Source organism: Leuciscus leuciscus (assembly GCF_965113295.1).
Source record: "Leuciscus leuciscus genome assembly, chromosome: 16".
Taxonomy (NCBI): Eukaryota; Metazoa; Chordata; class Actinopteri; order Cypriniformes; family Leuciscidae; genus Leuciscus; species Leuciscus leuciscus.
Window position 1 is genome coordinate 37,979,134 of NC_138740.1, and position 20,000 is coordinate 37,999,133.

General features: G+C 39.9%; 1 protein-coding gene across 5 annotated transcripts in view; it reads left to right on the forward strand.

The window, feature by feature from the left end:
- scarb2b (scavenger receptor class B, member 2b) overlaps positions 1-20,000 on the forward strand; it is a 46,970-nt gene that overhangs the window by 11,080 nt on the left and 15,890 nt on the right. For all 5 annotated transcript variants that reach the window (XM_082140121.1, XM_082140119.1, XM_082140118.1 and 2 more), the window contains exons 3-7: positions 8,740-8,887; positions 9,703-9,897; positions 10,909-11,000; positions 11,082-11,201; positions 18,554-18,732. In XM_082140121.1, coding sequence (XP_081996247.1) covers positions 8,740-8,887; positions 9,703-9,897; positions 10,909-11,000; positions 11,082-11,201; positions 18,554-18,732 — 734 coding nt within the window. The remainder of the gene's footprint in view (positions 1-8,739; positions 8,888-9,702; positions 9,898-10,908; positions 11,001-11,081; positions 11,202-18,553; positions 18,733-20,000) is intronic.

Genomic DNA, 20,000 nt, shown 5'->3' on the forward strand with positions numbered 1-20,000 from the left:
TTACGAGAGGTCTCTCGTACTGCGTAAGATATCTTACGCTAGGGGAAAATCCTTTTTCCGCGAGATATTGAAGCCAAAAATTATCCTTAATTTTGTAATAATGCAAAACGCGTTGCGGCAGCATGCAGACATAGGCGAGGCAGCTCGCGCGCCTATTGGCTGCTCTGCGGCAACTGCAGCAGCCTATCGAGCGAGGCCTGGCGTGACGCCAGACCCAATCAGGGCACTTCGCGCCCGCTGCGTCACGTCCCGTCGAAATGGCCGTGGTCTAGGCCTATAAATACCGCTCGCAGGCAGCTATTATCTGATTTTTCATCCTTCAAGCGAAGCACACGCATCGCTGAAGCTGGAGAAGAAGCCGCGCCGTCTGAAAGAGAGCACCTTCAGCGGGACGAGTCACTGAAGTCGCTGGCCGCGCCGCCTTCCTTGCCTTCCTGCTGCGCTATCCGGCGTTATATCCTTTCTCTGCTACTGTGTTTATGTATGTATGTGTGCTCGCCGCCGCGACACACACTCTCATTGCAATAAAAGAGCTGGGCGTCTTTTTGAAGACGCCCCTTTTCCTGATCACGCAGCTCTCGCGCTCGCTGACGGCGACTGCCCTCACTGCGAGCTAGTTACTGCCTATGGTGACTCTGAGGACTCACCTGGCATCCTTCTCCGAGACTGCTCCTCAATATTGCAGCAAACGAGCTTGTTTTAATACAAGCGCGCCTGCAAGCAAACGCATGAAGAAAACATGTTGACGCTCTTATATGCTCGTGCATCCGAAAGCCTTTGTGTTCCCCCTGTGGCTCAGTGGCGGAATCATAGGTTTTCCTCACAAGAGACCGGTGTTCGAATCCCGGTCTAGCGGCAGTTAAAATTATGCCGCCAATGCTTCGCTTTGTCAGTTCCCTGAAAAGCGACTGCAGATGTGCATTTTGCAGCCAACGAGCGCGTTGTACAACCCGCATTTCCTGCACCCAAACACCGTTTCTATGGTTTCCGTGCATCACTGGCGAAAGGAGAAAAGAGAGTGTTTCTGGTCCCGCCGCGGACGGACCGGCCTCCTCTTTCTCGTACATTTCTCATTCCCCTCTGAAGTTCGGGCGACTGGAAATGTCAGTATTGCAGTGAGCAAGCCTGTTGTAATACACGCATGCCTGCAAACAAACGCCAGCACGTTGACGCTCTCTGATAATACTCGCGCTAACTGAGTTACAATGTGTCTCCCCCTGTGGCCCAGTGGCAGACTCTCAGGTTTTTGCGCGCGAGAGACCCGCGTTCGATCCCGGGTCTACCGGCAGATAAAATTATGCCGTCAATGCTCGCTCTGTCAGTTCCCTGAAAAGGCGACTGCAGATGTGTATTTTGCAGCCAACGAGCGCGTTGTACAACCCGCTCGCCTGCACCCAAACACCGTTTCTATGGTGTTCCGTGCGTCACTGGCGTAAGGAGAAATGGGAGTTTTCTGGTCCCGCTGCAGACGGACCGACCTCCATATCCTATACATTTCCCATTCCCCTCTGAAATTCAGGCGACTGGAAATGTCAATATTGCAGTGAACGAGCCTGTTGTAATGCACGCAGGCCTGCAATAAACGCCAGCATGTTGACGCTCTCTGTTTCTATGGCAACTTCTCGCTCGTTCAGTTCCAGTAAATGTGACTGTTCCAGTGTATTCTGCAGTAAACAAGTCGGCGCCGCAGCACGCTTGCCTGCACACAAACGCCGCTTTTACGGCTACCCAGATAAATCCCATAAGTGTGAATTTTCTGGTGTCCCGGCCACGGCCGATGGTGTTTTATGTGTAGAAAGAATGCCCACTGCCCAGTGCCCATCTCTACACACAAGCACAGCCCGTCACACAGGGCTCGCGCACATGAATCGACTCAGATCGATTGCGCTTCAAACATGGTGAATGTGCCCACTACCCAGTGCCCACTAACACCACGTTATGCATGTCTCACGGTTTCTGTAAAAACGAAACCTACGTGCATTCGCTTCACTCAAGCGAACGATGCTTTCGGTGTGATAAATGTGCCCGCTGTCCCGCGCCCACATCCACACATAGACATGACAGTTCCTACGGGAACCGCCCAGCCCTCCCCCTCGCGGTTGACCACCGCAGAGGAGTCGAGCGCGGGCAATCTGCCCGCTGTTATCAGCGCGCCCCATGCCTCAAATGTCACGAGCGGACGCTTGTGTTACAGCACGCCGAAGCTTCTCCATCGCTGAGCGAGCGGAGCGCGCTTCGTATTCAACCCCTAGCTATTCATGCAGACGCATGGGCAAAGCTGCCGGGGTTTCGAAGTGGGTGCTGGACATTATAAAAGAGGCTATTCGCTACAGTTTCGCCGACGCCCTCGCCGCTATGCGGCGTGCGTCGAGACCACGGTAAAAGCAGAAGTAGCACATTTACTTCGAGGGGGGCCATAGAAGGGGCCATAGAGCCTCTCTCTCTCAAGTTCAGAGCGAAGGAGGGCTATACAGCAGATACTTCCTGGTACCGGAAAAAGACGGGGGTCTCAGACCCATACTAGATCTGAGGCAACTGAACAGAGTGCTTGTGAAGCGACAGTTCAGGATGCTCACGACCAGACAAATCCTCGTGCAGATTCGCCAAGAAGATTGGTTTGTGTCAATAGATCTGAAAGACGCGTATTTTCAAATACAGATAGCGTCACGTCACAGGCGATATTTGAGATTCGCCTTCGAGGGCCAGGCATATCAGTACACAGTCCTGCCGTTCGGTTTGTCCCTGGCACCCCGTACGTTTACGAAGTGCATGGATGCGGCACTCGCACCCCTCAGAATGAGAGGCATGCGAGTACTGAACTATTTGGACGATTGGCTGATTCTAGCGCAATCTCGCTCAGTGCTCATAGAACACACGACCGTTTTACTCGATCACCTTGAGAATTTGGGTCTCAGTGTCAATTGGGCGAAGAGCTCTCTGTCACCCAGTCAGAAGATATCTTTCCTGGGCACAGAATTGGACTCGCTGTCCATGATAGCGCGACTATCACCACAGCGCGCGGTAGACATTCAACGCACAGCGAACTCGTTCCGCTGCGGCGCGTCTGTCCCGCTCAAGAAATTTCAGAAGATGCTGGGTCTCATGGCCTCAGCATCATCAGTGCTCCAGCTGGGCCTGCTCCGCATGCGCCCGCTGCAGTTTTGGCTGAAAGCGCGAGTCCCACGCCGAGCGTGGGCATCCGGTTTGCTTCGCCTCAGGGTCAATCAGAAGTGCGTCACAGCTCTGAAACCTTGGAGAGCAAACGACTGGTACCAGTCAGGTGTAAGCCTGGGGACTTCCTCGAGGGTGAAAGTGGTGTCCACGGACGCGTCCACCTCGGGATGGGGAGCGCTGCTCGAGGGCAGACCGTTCTTCGGCCAGTGGTCGGAATGGGAGAAGCTCCTGCACATAAACTGCCTCGAAATGCTGGCAGTAAACAACGCGCTGACGCGTTTTTGTCCCCAAATAAAAGGACGCCACGTCCTGGTCCGTTCGGACAACATGTCTGTGGTGTCCTACATAAATCGCCAGGGCGGCCTCAGGTCCAGGAACCTGTACAGGCTAGCAGAACGCCTCCTGGTATGGGCTCAGTGCAACCTGCGCTCGCTCAGAGCAGCGCACGTGCCAGGGCTCCTGAATATAGGACCAGACAGACTGTCCAGGAACAATGTTCCGGCAGGCAAATGGTCTCTACACCCACAGACAGTCCAACTGCTGTGGAAGAAATTCGGCAGAGCGGAAGTAGATCTGTTTGCGTCTCAAGAAAACGCTCACTGTCAGGAATTTTTCTCCAAGAGCAGGGACGCGCTGGCCCATGTGTGGCCCCGCCGCCCGCTCTGTGCTTTTCCCCCCCGTCTCTCTCCTGCCTCAGGTGATAGAGCGGATCAGGGAAGAAGGATGCTCAGTATTGCTGGTAGCACCGTTCTGGGAAAACCAACCTTGGTTCCCAGTCGTGATGCAGTTAGCAAGTACTGCCCCGTGGCCAGTACCAGTGAGGAGAGACCTCCTCTCACAGGCCCACGGCTCGATCTGGCATCCTCACCCGGAATTATGGTCCCTTCATGTCTGGGCCATCAACGGGTACATGTTGGACTCCCTAAAGGAGTATTAAACACGATCACGCAGGCTAGAGCTCCGTCTACGAGACGGCTCTACTCCTCGAAATGGTCAGTGTTTTCGGGCTGATGCACAGCCCGTGGCGTGTCACCCACAGACTGTGGAGTGACGGAGGTGCTTTCCTTCCTACAAGAGCTGTTGGACAAGGGCAGGGCCCCCTCCACGCTCAAAGTTTATGTGGCGGCTATAGCAGCGTTCTCAGGAACAACGCTTGGTCAGTCAATAGGAAGGAACGATTTAGTCATCCGCTTCCTTAGAGGGGCAAAGAGACTGAATCCTCCCAGACCTCCCGCAGTCCCCGTATGGGACCTTTCTACGGTTCTGGAAGCCATGAAAGCTGCGCCATTCGACCCTTTACAGTCAATTGATTTGAAACATCTGTCTTTCAAGACTGTGTTTCTGCTGGCTCTCGCTTCAGTGAAGTGCATAGGGAACTTACACGCACTCTCTGTGAGCGCGACGTGCATGGAGTTTGGGCCTAATGACTCGAAAGTTATACTCAAACCTAAGCACGGTTATGTTCCAAAATCCATCAACACACTGTTTAGGGCGCAGGTTATCTCCCTGTCAGCCCTACCGGTCCCTGATGAGGAAAGAGACGCGGGCCTCCTTTGCCCAGTCAGGGCATTACGAGCTTATGTGTCTCGCTCGTCTGTTTTCAGACAGACGGAGCAGCTCTTTGTTTCGTTTAGCGGGCGTTCTAAGGGACTAGCCGCGTCGAAACAGAGCCTATCCAGATGGATAGTTGATGCTATAGCACTGGCATACGCCTCCAAGGGCATGCAGTGCCCGTTGGGTGTCAGAGCGCACTCCACGAGAGGCATGGCCTCTTCGTGGGCCTGGTCGAGTGGGATTGCCTTGCAAGATATTTGTACGGCGGTAGGCTGGGCCTCCCCGTCTACATTTATAAGGTTCTACAACCTAGAGGTTCCCGCCCTGCAGGCCAGGCTGCTGTCGGTCTAAGTTAACCAGTATTATCTGACCTGATGCTATCAGCTCAGAATGCTGCGTCTACTGAGCACAGCTCGATGATCGACAGTGAAAAGCAGCAGCACGAGATGTGCCTGGGCAAACTGTGTAAGACCCACATTCCCCCATCAGTTCAGGCCGTACCCCGCCCTGTCTGTATGATGAAATTCGCGTCTAAGCGACGCGGCCATATGTGGAAGAGTGCGGCTCCGCCCCTCCCTCTTCCCGGACTCCCTGTGAGTTCCCTGGGTGATTGTGCACTATATGTACCCCGGGCTTTTGCCCTTGGGTCTTTGGTGTCAGATCTCAGCATGCACAGCGTTTTGCATTGGGTCCCCTAGCGTAAGATATCTTACGCAGTACGAGAGACCTCTCGTAAGAGAACGTACTCGGTTACTAACGTAACCTCGGTTCTCTCTAGAAGAGGGAACGAGTACTGCGTATCTTGCCGTGCATGCACACGCTCTGGTTGCTTCGATGATGAAAAACCAGATAATAGCTGCCTGCGAGCGGTTTTTATAGGCCTAGACCACGCCCATTTCGGCGGGACGTGACGCAGCGGGCGCGAAGTGCCCTGATTGGGTCTGGCGTCACGCCAGGCCTCGCTCGATAGGCTGCTGCAGTTGCCGCAGAGCAGCCAATAGGCGCGCGAGCTGCCTCGCCTATGTCTGCATGCTGCCGCAACGCATTTTGCATTATTACAAAATTAAGGATAATTTTTGCCTTCAATATCTCGCGGAAAAAGGATTTTCCCCTAGCGTAAGTTATCTTACGCAGTACTCGTTCCCTCTTCTAGAGAGAACCGAGGTTACGTTAGTAACCGAGTACGTTTTAACATTATTTTAACTCATCACAATAATTAAAGCACTTCCAAATTTTTTTCTGTTTTACGAGATTCAACTAGATATTTTTAAGTCAGTTTAATATAATTTAAGTTGAAATGACTTGTACTGACAGATTGTACTTAAAAATTGCAACTGAATTTAAGTTTTTAAGTTGAAATAGGTGGACATTTTTTACTGGTTAAAACATAACATGTTATGTTCTGGTGTTATGTTATGTTTTATGTGTTATTATGCTATGTTTTTTGTTTAAGACAGTAGAAGAAGTTTAATTCTCATAAAGAAACACTGAGAAAGCAATGCATAGTTGCAATAATGGTGAGACGTGTTCAGAAATGCAGCGACACACAGAATCGAGCGAGCGCAGTGGCTGGGTTTGCTTTGGCCATGTGACAGATCATTCTTCATGATCATTTGGCTTCTGATGAAGCTCAGTAACACAGTGCTGACGGTCAGATTCGAGTCCGGTGCGGATCTCAGCACAAATCTGGAGATGCTGCTCAATCTTATAATGCTCACAGGGAAAGTCCAGCGTAAGCTATTCACAGTGTCCTGAGTCATCCTGAGTCATCTGCTGGCGTCGGGAATATTACACCAGCCATCTGATCCGTTTTAACCAGCTGGAATTAATTAACATTCCTGCATTTTATTGTTCTGTAATTAAAGAAAGAGAGCAAAACCAACAAAAAGCTCATAAAACTAAGAAAAGCTCATCATGTTGCCTTCAGTTGCGTCGTAAAGCGACTGCTATCTGAAGTTATTGCTGTGCTAATATCATATCACACGCCATCTCCGAAAATTACTCTCTCTGCATTATGCAATATTGTGTCTTTAGCATCAATCCCATCATGAAAAAAATAAAATAAGAATTCAGTTATATATATAATTTATAATATTCATTAATGTAATAAAATAATGACAATATATGCTTTATACCTTATTTATATATTATATTAATTTTATTTATAAAAAATATTTTGATATATAATGACTGCATAAAATGTGTGTGTGTGTATATATATATATAAAAAACATTGATTTATAGTTGATAAATATTTACAGACAATTAATTTTTTTATATATACTTTATAAAATGTATTATATTATTGGATCTATATTGTATTATAATATAATATAGCAACATATAATATAATATTGTAATATAAATATATTATAACCAATATATTTGTACATTATATTAAAATATTTTAGTATATATTTAATTAATTGTTAACGTTAATTTACTTTTGATATACATTATATATAAATATTCTATAAATGTTTTTTTTATATAAAATAAATTATAGTTATTTAAAAAAAATCTGCTACTATATTGTATTATAATATAATATAGTAACACGTAATATGATATAATAACATGTAATTTAGTAAAATATGGTCAAATATAATATATTTAATATTAATTTATACAATTGATATATCAATAAATATATATAAAAATGTATATTTGTATAATAAATTAAACAAACTAAACGAATATGTATAATATGGGTAAATAACTCTCAAGTTCACTTCTGTCTTTTCTGCAGAATTATGAATATGCATCTTAAACTCTCAGTTCCAGTGAATGTTGTTTGAGCAGTCACAGTTAGCAGTCATGCTCTCGTACGCCTGCAGGACTTCATGGCACACCTTAAACAAATATCAAAGTCTGTAGCCGTTAACCAGCAGACGACACCCTCTCCACCGTTTAACCAAGGACAGTCCAGGACGCTCTGTTTGCGTTGATCTTGGGTAACTCAGAGCAAACAGAAAACACTTCAGCAGGGATCGATCTGACCTGAAGTTGAGCCATAGAGAATGAATCATGATTAATTTAGTTTTACTCCACATCCTGTACTTATAGATCATGTTTTCTGTTCTACAATCATCATTTGCATTATACAGCCGTCCTAATGGCTTCATGCTCATTGTGTTTCATCAGCTCTTCACTCTCATAATGCCCATAAAAGTCCGTCTAATATGAGATTGAATCATGAATTATTTAGTTTTACGTCATATCCTGCACTTATAGATAGTGTTTTTATCCTACAATCTTCATTTGCATTATACAGCCGTTTGATTGGCTTCATTTCTCAAGGTCATTGCAGACTGAGTCCAACATTTCGTATTCGTCATTCGGGTGGCTCGGAATTGTCAAATTACCCCACATTTTCTGCCATTGTAGTCATGTGAAAAAGTTATGGTATGAGGTGTCTGTTTATTAAGGAAAATGTACTCTTTAATTTTGATTTGCTTTTTGAAAATGTAATTTTTGGATATTTAAAGTATGATAACAGTGTGAATAAGGAGGCTTTTGTAATTAATTTAAGTTTATTAGTAAAATTTGACATTCCTAAGTGCAAGTTTTCTAACAAAAAGCCCATTTTCTCTGTAGTCCTTAAAGAACTGGAAAATTATTTTTCTACTATTCAATCTAGTACTAATGGAAAAGCTATTAAGACTATTCATTATTTAAAATCTTTGAATGACACAAATGTGTTTTTTTTTAAAGAGTTTTTTGTTGTTTTTATGTTTTCTTTGCTCCCCTAACTCCAAAGTGTATTTTGTATTGTTTTGTTGTTTAAAGCATAATATATATATATATATATGAAATATACATTTTATATATATTTTCTGCGAAAAACACAGTTCTAACCCAAATAAAAAAAATTATGACATACGAAAGTTTCGGAGGCAGTGACTGACACAACATTGACAAACATGTGCAAGGACCTTCATTGTTTCATCAGCTCTTCACTCTCATAATGCCTCTAAAAGTCAGTCTAATAGGATATAATGCTGTTTGCAGAGAGTACAGGCCCAAACACAACGTGTCGTTTGTGGAGAACGGGACGATGGTCGCCGCTTATACGCCCAAGTACTTCGTCTTTGTGCGTGAGAAGTCAGTCGGAGACCCGAGCGTGGATCTGGTGACGACCGTGAACATCCCAGCAGTGGTAAGAACACAAAGTTCATGAGAACATGGTTAACCTTCATTATTCCCTCGGGTCATTTTGATCTGGAAAATATTTTTGCATTTTTTTTAAACATTGAGTGTTCATCAGAGGGGTCCAAGACACAGGACTTTTGTTGCAATTGAACCATGAATACACACACACACACACACCAGGAGGTTCCAGGAGTTTTGTGGTTGAAATTTAAAAAACATAACAAATCCTACTCTCACGGGTCAATTTGACCTCCTTAGGAATGAAGGGAATGCGAGGAATGCTTCAGTACACATAGAAAAACGTAAAAATGCTCAAAATTCTATCTAAAAATGCTAAAAAATTAAATAAAATAAAAAAAAGTATAATGTCTGCATGTGTATCTGAACACATACTGAAGAGAAATGACTTTAGGACCCAGAGGAACAGCTCATTTGCTCCATATAGAGCTATAAGGCCATCTAGAGTCATGAAATATCATCTTTCCACGAGAGGTCGGCAAAAGATATTTTGAGCTGAATTAAAAGCGTTATGCATGAAATTGTGAGTTATTTTGAATTTAAGTTGAAAGAATGTGAGGAATGTGCTTAAATTACTATTTATTTATTATTTATTGATCAAATCTAGTCATTTAAAGTAAAAAAAATTCTCCCAAAAAAATTGAAAAAATATGATCAAAATGAAATAAATGTGCTTTCTGGACAAAAAATGTAATACAAAATAGGTATAATTTTAGGGCTTCGGGTCATTTTGACCCATGAGGGAAGGATGAAGGTATGTTTTTCTCGCCGGTCTGAATCTCACGTTCTGGTTTCCTCACACAGGCCGTGATGAATCGGCTCAAAAGCGCGGGATTCTGGGTGTCCTCGGGCGTCTCCATGTACATGGGCTCCATCGGCACCACCATGTTCATGACACACACGGTGGACGAGCTGCTGTGGGGCTTCAAGGACCCTTTACTCACTCGCCTGCGCACCATAAAGCCCGACACCGACGAGTACTTCGGCCTCATGCTCCACGTGAGTCTCAAACATCTGATACATCACAACACACCTCACTTACCCTTGCACTGCACTTTATTCAAATGTTTATATTGTTATTTATGTATATTGTTAATTATGCATATATTGTGTTGTTATACTGCCATGTAACAGAGACTTGCACCAAAAAATGTCACTGTCGGTACTAGTACACTTGTCTTGTGTACACACACACACACACACACACACACACACACACACACACACACACACACACACACACACACACACACACACACACACACGCACACACACACACACATATATATATATATATTACTATATTGTATTACAATATTGATACTATTATATAAAATAGTAACATGTATATTTATATTTTATGATATAATATAAATATAATTAATACAATTAATAATATAATAATATAATATGTAATAAAATGTATTATTATATTTTTTATAATATAGTAACATAATATAATTTAAATATATATACTATATTTATTTATGCAATTAAAGTTAAATTATTTATAATTTGTATTATATTTGAATAATAGACTATTTCTATTTTATAATAATAGTAAAATGTTTAAAAATAATATTATAATACATTTTGTAATGTCAACAGATCATGAAAAACTGAATGACAACATATTTTTGAAGTAAATTGATCATTTAACCACATACATTTCAGTTCGACTGAATAGTTTTGCCCTAAAATAACAGTAAAATAATTTATTACATCTTCAATTAAACCTTCATTAATTCTTTTTTTTTTTTTTTTATCATTTGAATTTTGTTAGAAGAATCAGTGTGTTTGGTGTTACTCAGTATATATTGATGGTTTAAAAAAAATCTGTAAGAACTTTTGAACTATATAACTATTTTCCTTCAAATGTTTACATTTCCACATGCTGTCGCACAAGTAATCTTAAATAACTGTAGATCTCTTTGGTGTTAATTATTTAAAACATCATTAAACTGGTTGTGAGAGCATTGTTAATATTATATATTGTCGTTGTGTTTTCAGAAAAACGGCAGTGATGACGGAGAGTTTGTGTATCACACCGGAGAGCAGAACTACCTGGACTTCGGACGCATTTTCACCTGGAAGGGAGAAAAGTAACGCCAGATTGTGCTGAATATTATATTTGATGAAGCGCTGCGGTGCAGATGTTTGATTTCATGTGCTTCGTGTCTCAGGATGCTGTCGTTCTGGAAAACCAACCAGAGTAACATGATCAACGGCTCCGACGGCAGCGCCTTCCACTCGTTCCTGACCAAAGAAGAGCGACTGAATGTCTTCACCCCCGACCTCTGCAGGTCACATGATCACATTCACACAAACACACATAATCCCATTCACACACATGATCACATTCACACACACACACACGATCACATTCACACACATGCACCTTTGACCTCTGCAGGTCACATGATCACATTCACACACACACACACACATAATCCCATTCACACACATGATCACATTCACACACACACACACACGATCACATTCACACACATGCACCTTTGACCTCTGCAGGTCACATGATCACATTCACACACACACACATAATCCCATTCACACACATGATCACATTCACACACACACACACACGATCACATTCACACACATGCACCTTTGACCTCTGCAGGTCACATGATCACATTCACACACACACACACACACACACACACACACACATGATCACATTCACACACACACACACACACACACACACACACACACACACACACACACACACACACACACACACACACACACACACACACACACACACACACACACACACACACATGATCACATTCACACACACACACACACACACACACACACACACACACACATGATCACATTCACACACATGCATTCAGCAGAGCTTTAGTTCAGATGAAACGGTAACACTTTACAATAAGGTTCATTAAAGGAACCGTATGTAAGAAATGTACTTCAATTAATCATAAAATGGCCCTGATATGTCACTAGACATTAAGAAATCATGTTCATTTCAAATACTTATATCACTGACAACAGTAGTCCGGCCAGGATATTGTCATTTAAAAGTGAAGTTGCAGCCCTCAACTGATGTTGATGTTGTCATGTTGTGTTTTGGCCTGATGCTCCACCCTCCACCTATCTACCAATCACGAAGTCAGTAGTGTTTCTGCATCTGGGTTGCCAGCTCTGCTCTAGTTACCACAGCTGCAGCTACAAACGTGTCGGATAAAAAATGTCTAACGTTATGAAACCTAAAAGACCTCGTTATGAATCCCAAATACGTCGTGACAAAGTCCGAAAAAAACCGCACTGTGTAGGACTCGTCACTTGCCATTGGAAGCTCCTTGTAGCAGCCGACGTTCCTGCTGGATCCTGCAGCCTATCTGGCAACCTCGAGTCAGGGGGGAGGGGGAGGGGGAGGGGGAGGGGATACACCGCTCTACAGTCATTTGAAAGTGATTGCATTACCAGTTTTGGCCACAATCTTACATACGGCTCCTTTAATTAAAGGGATGGTTCCCCCAAAAAACGACTGTCAATCCTGTCATCATTTACTCTCCCTCACGTTGATCCAAACGTGGATGAGTTTCTTTCTTCTGTTGAACACAAAAGAAGATTTTTTTTTTCTTCATCCTATGGCAGTCAGTGGTGTCCATCAACTGTCTGGCTACTGACATTCTTCAAAATATCTTCTTTTGTGTTCAGCAGAAGAAAGAAACTCATCCAGGTTTGGATCAACGTGACGGAGAGTAAATGATGACAGGATTTAATTTTTGGGTGAACCATCCCTTTAACATTAGTTAACTACCGTAGTAAACATGAACTAATAATGAACAATACTTCTACAGCATTTATTAATATTGGTTAATATTAATTTCAACATTTACTAATACGTTATCAGAATCAAAGGTTGTATTAGTTAACATTAGTTAATACACTGTAAACTAACATGAACAAACAATGAACAGCTGGATTTATATTAACTAACATTAACAAAGATTAATAAATACTGTAACACATGCATTGTTAGTTCATGTTAGTTAATAGATTAACTAATGAATCTTATTGTAAAGTGTTAGCGCTTTATGGCATTAGTTCATCTGATTGTGAGAGTTCACGTCAATCTAATTTAATCTCTTAAAAGTCTGATCCTCTGAGCAGGATGAAGTCATGCAGATGTTGTTGTTGTTGTGATGTTTGTGTGTGATTGTTCTCTATATTGAACAGTTGTTGGCAGCACATCACATGCGTGCCGTTATTAGAGTCTCAGTAAATCACGAGTATCCGGACCTCCGGAACATGTTGTAATGTGACGGAAAGAGCATCTGTTCAAGACATATTTCAGGAGAACTTCCTAGAAATGTCACATGTTTCCAATGCGCCGCTTAACTCGCTCTACCAGCCAGACTGAGGTTCACTCCGTTCTTCAAGCTTTCCAGTTCAACAACTAATGCTTATTTATGGAATATTACTACAAGACATATTTGAAGTAAATCAAACTATTATGATAATTATTAATTATTATCATGATTATTATTAATTGAATATTTCTACGAGAGAAATAATAATAATAATTAGTCATGGAATATTTATACAAGATAAATATGAAGTAAATGAATTATGGGATATTTATATAAGAGAAATATAAAGTAAAATATTATTATTATGAAATATTTATTGAATATTTCTACGAGAGAAATATGAATTATTATTATTATTCATGGGATATTTATACAAGATTAATATGAAATAAATTATTGTTATTTATGTAATATTTCTGGAAGAGAAATATAAAGTAAAATATTATTATTATGGAATATTTTTGAATATACAAGAGAAATATGAAGTATAATTATTATTTATGGAATATTTATACAAGAGAAATGTGAAGTAAATTAGTATTATTTATGGGATATTTCTATAAGAGAAATAAAGTAAAATATTATTCTTATGGAATATTTTTACAAGAGAAATATAAAGTAAAATATTATTATTATTATTATTTATGGAATATTTCTGCAAGAGAAATATAAACTATTATTCATATTTATGGAATATTTCTGCAAGAGAAATATAAAATATGATTCATATTTATGGAATATTTCTGCAAGAGAAATATAAACTATTATTAAGATTTTTGGAATATTTCTGCAAGAGAAATATAAAATATGATTCATATTTATGGAATATTTCTGCAAGAGAAATATAAACTATTATTAAGATTTTTGGAATATTTCTGCAAGAGAAATATAAACTATTATTCATATTTATGGAATATTTCTGCAAGAGAAATATAAAATATGATTCATATTTATGGAATATTTCTGCAAGAGAAATATAAACTATTATTAAGATTTTTGGAATATTTCTGCAAGAGAAATATAAACTATTATTCATATTTATGGAATATTTCTGCAAGAGAAATATAAAATATGATTCATATTTATGGAATATTTCTGCAAGAGAAATATAAACTATTATTAAGATTTTTGGAATATTTCTGCAAGAGAAATATAAACTATTATTATTATTTATGGAATATTTCTACAAGAAAAAATTGAAGTATTGTAATTATACTTTATGGAATATTTCTACAAGAGAAATATGAAGTATAATCATTATAATTATAATAATATTGAAATGTTTTCATACACTTAATCACAGTGTCTTTGCCGAAATGTCTTTTCAAGGAAGGTTTAGCTGTTTATGAAATAGGATCAAGGCTGGAGTAGCATGAGTTTATGTTTGTAGAATAAAAGCCAAAGTTATGATTTAGTGTAAGTGTTGCTGGACGAACAGCTCAAGATGTGTTTGAAAATCAGCCGAATGTCTGAAGCTCCCTTTAAAAAACACAATATGTGGAAATTACTCCTCTCGACCTCTCGACCCTGAAACTGAAGCAAAGGTCCGAACCTCCTGGAGTCCTGGCCCGACTCCGTGTGGGAATATTAACTTTACTCTCATTCCCTGCAATATCACTGCAATATCATTGCAGAAATATTCGGGCTGATGGGATTTTACAACATGATTGCAGTTTTAAGCAAGAGTATAAATCACTTCAGCGCTCACAGCCGGGTGCTTTACACAACTTGTTTTCTTATTTGTTACTTTAACTTTTTTAAATAATTCATTTTAAATTTATTTAGAGTAATAGGTTTTAATTTCCTTAACTTTTAAAATAAAGAATTTAATACAAATAAATTATTTATGCATATTTGCATTTAATGCATTATAATTTATTTATTTACAATTTTATATTATGTCATTTATTGATTTAACATTTACATGTTATTTTCAATTTATTTAAAGTAATGCGTTTACATGTTTAATTTCCCCCTCTGTATGCTTGTTTTTTAAATATTTTAATTTTATATAATGCATTATCATTTATTTATTTAAAAGTGATATATTATATAAATCATTTTATAAAATCAGTCTTTTCCATTTTAAATTTCCCCACTATGAGTTTATAAAATATATATTTTTGTCACCTGTTCCTTAACTTTTTTAAATAAATAATTTCATTAAATGTGTAGACTTAATAATATAACTGCATATAATGCATAATCATTTCTTTATTTAACATTTATGTATTATATATTATTTTATATAACCTATTATCAATTATATGATATTCAACATTTTTATTTTATTTTAAGTGTATTGCAGATCAGTTCTATTTCAGATAAAAAAAAATTTTACTTGAAAAATAATTTCATGAATATATAATGTATTATTATTATTAAATTATTATTCATAATAACATTTAAATGTTCTAATTATTTTCTAATTTATTTAAAGTAATGCAGTTATTTTCAATGTCCACTCTGAATATTAGTTGTTGTTGTTTTTTTATAAATAACTTCATAAAATACAAAGACTAAATAATTAAATTAAATATATTTTCCATTCATTCAGAGTAATGCGAGTCAGCTGATGATGTATGACGAGTTATTTTAATACTCCATATGTGTTTCTGGTCACCCTTGAGCTTTCACCTGGAGTCCTGCTGACCCCTGCGTCTATTTCCAGCGGGATCTCTCACCCAAAACGCCCACCTTTGTTTGTGCGGAAAGATTTCCATCAGTCTTGGCGTGACCGGCCGCTCACACATGGTTTTGCGAGTATGACTCCAGGCTGATGTGTTGTCAGGCCACTTTTAACCCAGTTGCTCATTCGCGTCGGAGCCTCGGGTTATTGTGCTGGCGGGAACAGCTGTCCTTGTCCTTTTCCACTGACTCCTCACCTGGATTTTAAAGGGAAAGGCGTCCGTCTGAACGGCTTGTGTAACCTTTGTACATCATTTAATCAGGCGGGCCGTCTGGAAAACGAATTTCCCCAGTTCAAAACAAACGCCCAAATGAGCACATAATGAGATTGTAAGGTTTGTTCCTAATGCTTCCTTAAAAAGGAAAACTTGATGGTAAACATAAAGGGCCCTGTTTTAACGATCTAAGCACATGGTCTAGAAGGGTCGTCCCTATTCTCTTAATGAGTAATGGGGGTGTTCTGGGATTTACGTGCGTTAAACCAATCAGAGTCTCATCTCCCATTCCCTTTAAATAACAGTTGCGCTCGTGCCATGGAGGATTGCTATGTACATGACGGAATATGATAGTGGAAAGACCGAAGCCGGTTAAAGTTAAAAGGTTAAAGTGCACAAGCAGACCCTCAGCGGGACAAGCCGGATTCACCATATCTTTATGTACACTATAATAATCTTTTACATTGTAATCCTTTTATTTTAAATATTTGGCATGTTTGTGTGTTGCTGTGCATTCCTGTGTGTGTAATAAGCAGAGTGTGTGTGTGTGTGTGTGTGTGTGTGTGTGTGTGTGTGTGTGTGTGTGTGTGTGTGTGTGTGTGTGTGTGTGTGTGTGTGTAATAAGCAGTGTGTGTGTGTAATAAGCAGTGTGTGTGTGTAATAAGCAGAGTGTGTGTGTAATAAGCACAGTGTGTGTGTAATAAGCACAGTGTGTGTGTAATAAGCACAGTGTGTGTGTGTGTGTGTGTGTGTGTGTGTGTGTGTGTGTGTGTGTGTGTGTGTGTGTGTAATAAGCAGTGTGTGTGTGTAATAAGCAGAGTGTGTGTGTAATAAGCAGAGTGTGTGTCATAAGCAGAGTGTGTGTGTGTGTAATAAGCAGAGTGTGTGTAATAAGCAGAGTGTGTGTCATAAGCAGAGTGTACGCGTGTTGTGGACCCGCCTATAGGTGCACATTACTAATGCGCTCTTTAAATAACAAAAAATATATATATTGCGCCATTGACTTTAGCCCAGGTTTCAGTCGGTCAATGGCTCAAAATATTTCCGTTCCACAAAATACCAAAGCGCCAACAATGTGCCAGAACACACACTCGTTCTCAGACCAGCCGCCCATGGGCGCACAAATGAGCGCAAAAGCATTTGCTATTAAAAACAACGTGACGCAGGACGTGAAAATGATAACTGCGTCGGGCTGAAACTAGCAAAACACACTTGCGCCGGGTGTAAGATAGGGCCCTTGGGGTCATCCTGGGGTCAAGGGCCTTGTTCAGGGTCAAGGTTCATTATTAACCTTGTATTAGGCCGCCGTGTTATCACCCGTCCAGGGGTGTGTTTCACAAAAGCATCGTTAGCTAACTTTGGTCGCAAGTTCTGTCATTATCAGGATAGTTCAACGAGTCGGTGTTTCCCAAAAATATAGTTTTAACAAACATTCGCAAACAGCTTCTCAGAGTTGTGTGTGTGTGACGACAGATCTCGACCTGTGGTTAGAAGAAGAGTTTCTAGGTTTCATGACATGTGGACTCAATAAATCCTGATCTTGAGCAAAATAATCAAGCTGGCATTCATTTGAACATGCAACCTGTGTCTTTAATTTAGAATACATACAAATGTCATTTACATCTTTGAGTTTGTCAAGAGATTTAAGGTGTTGTTTTTGAAGAGTGCGCATGTGCGAACGTGGAAATAAAGCAAAATAACTGAGAAAAATGAGAAATAGTCCTCAGATGCATGTCTGTAATTTATAGAAAAATCATCTAGCATTAATTCGATCTCAAACAGATTCATTAACAGTAGTTATTACTCCATACGTGCATGACATCATTAACCAACGTGGTTGAGCGACCAGTGTGTGACAATATGTTTTCGGGAAACAGTCGTGACTCGCTAGATGATTTCTTCAACGATGCGTCGTACTGTGATAGTGAGCGAGTTACAGCATTGTTCGGGAAACACACTCCTGATCAGATTTCTTAGGCGTGCTGAAAGAACAACACACACACACACACACACACACACACACACACACACACACACACACACACACACACACACACACACACACACACACACACACACACACACACACACACACACACACACACAACCACACAGTTTAATAATGACCATGGGAAAATCTCAGAGTAAAACTGGGAGTTAGAATGTGACACACCGGTGTTTTACCAGATGAGAAGTTTATCTATGTATCATCTTTTTACTCTTTTAATTTATTTTATAACTGTTTTAATTTTCTTTGCTTTTATTTTGTGATTATTTAAATTCCTTTCTGTAAAGCACTTTGAATTGCCATAGTGTATGAGAGGAAATGCTGTATTCTGCGTGAGTTTACTCGACTGTGCTGATGTTCTGCCTCTGGTCCCGCAGGTCGATCCACATGCGCTTCGAGAAGGAGGTGGAGGTGAAGGGGATCCCGGCGTATCGGTTCACTCCTCCTCGAGACGTGCTCGCCAGCGGGAAGAACAACCCGGAGAACCAGGGATTCTGCCTCACGCCCAAGAAATGCCTGGATGACGGCGTGCTGGATGTGTCTGTGTGTCGCAAAGGTGCATAACCGTTCAAGACATTTCAGTCATATGAGTCATTACTAAAATAAGGCATTTCATTAAATTTAATCATTATTTTAATTGTATTATTTACTAATTGTTTATTGTCTCACCAAAGCTGCATTTATTTGATCATATTTGATAATACAGTAAAAATTGTGAAATATTATTCCAATGTAAATCAGCTGTTTTCTATGTGAATATATAGTAAAGTGTAATTTATTCCTGTGATCAAAGCTGAATGTTCAGCATCATTACTCCAGTCTTCAGTGTCACATGATCCTTCACAAATCATTCTAATATGAGGATTTTGAAACATTTCTGATTATTATCAGTGTTGAAAACAGCTTTTGGTGCCAGCCGGGACAGAATTCAAACATTTGTGGTTCACTGTAAAAAAAAATTACATCCCCAAGTCAAAAATTTCAAGTGACCGATAACATCTAAATTGTTCAATTAGTCTGACGTATTATTTCTCATTGAGCCAATGTTAACAGACTATTGCAACAAGAATTTCACTTGGGCCAATTGAAAAATGTAGATGTTATCGGTCACTTGAAATTTTTGATTTGGGAGGGTTAGACATTTTTTACAGTGTAAGATAAAAAAAAAAGAGATTGAAAAGAATACTTTTATTCTTATACGATGCATTAAATTGCATTAAATTTGATAAATACATTTATACTACAGGGCCGTTGAATGCTTGAATCTGATTGGTTGACGAACGTTCTAAGGTGTGCATTATTTTCAGGGAAACGCACGGCTAAAGTAGTTCCAGGCAGGTCTTGACCGCATTACAGTTCCATATCACTTCGCGTAGTCAACTGTAATAACGGAAAATCGGATACAAATCATAACAAGAAAAAGCATTTCGCCCCATGCGCTTGATCTGCAATTTTCAATGTCTAGCTTCACAATCAATAGAAACATGCAGTTTAATTTGAATAAATAAACTATAAAGTCCTATCTATAATCAATAGAAAATTAAACTGAATATAGGCTAAATAAATGGATAGTCCTGCAGCACGGATTTTTATTGCAGATAATTTAACAAATAAATAATTATTGATAGGCCTACTTGTTAAAAGGGCTTTGGGTTTCATTTATTTGGCTAGTCTACTGTCATTTGTCAATAATAGAAAGAAAAAAAGAATTAACGAATTCATTAAAACGAATTGAATTAATTAATAAATAATAATATTGACGCACATGCTTTTCTGTCTCATTATTGCAACATCTCTCTCTAATAACTGCATTAATAACTGCAT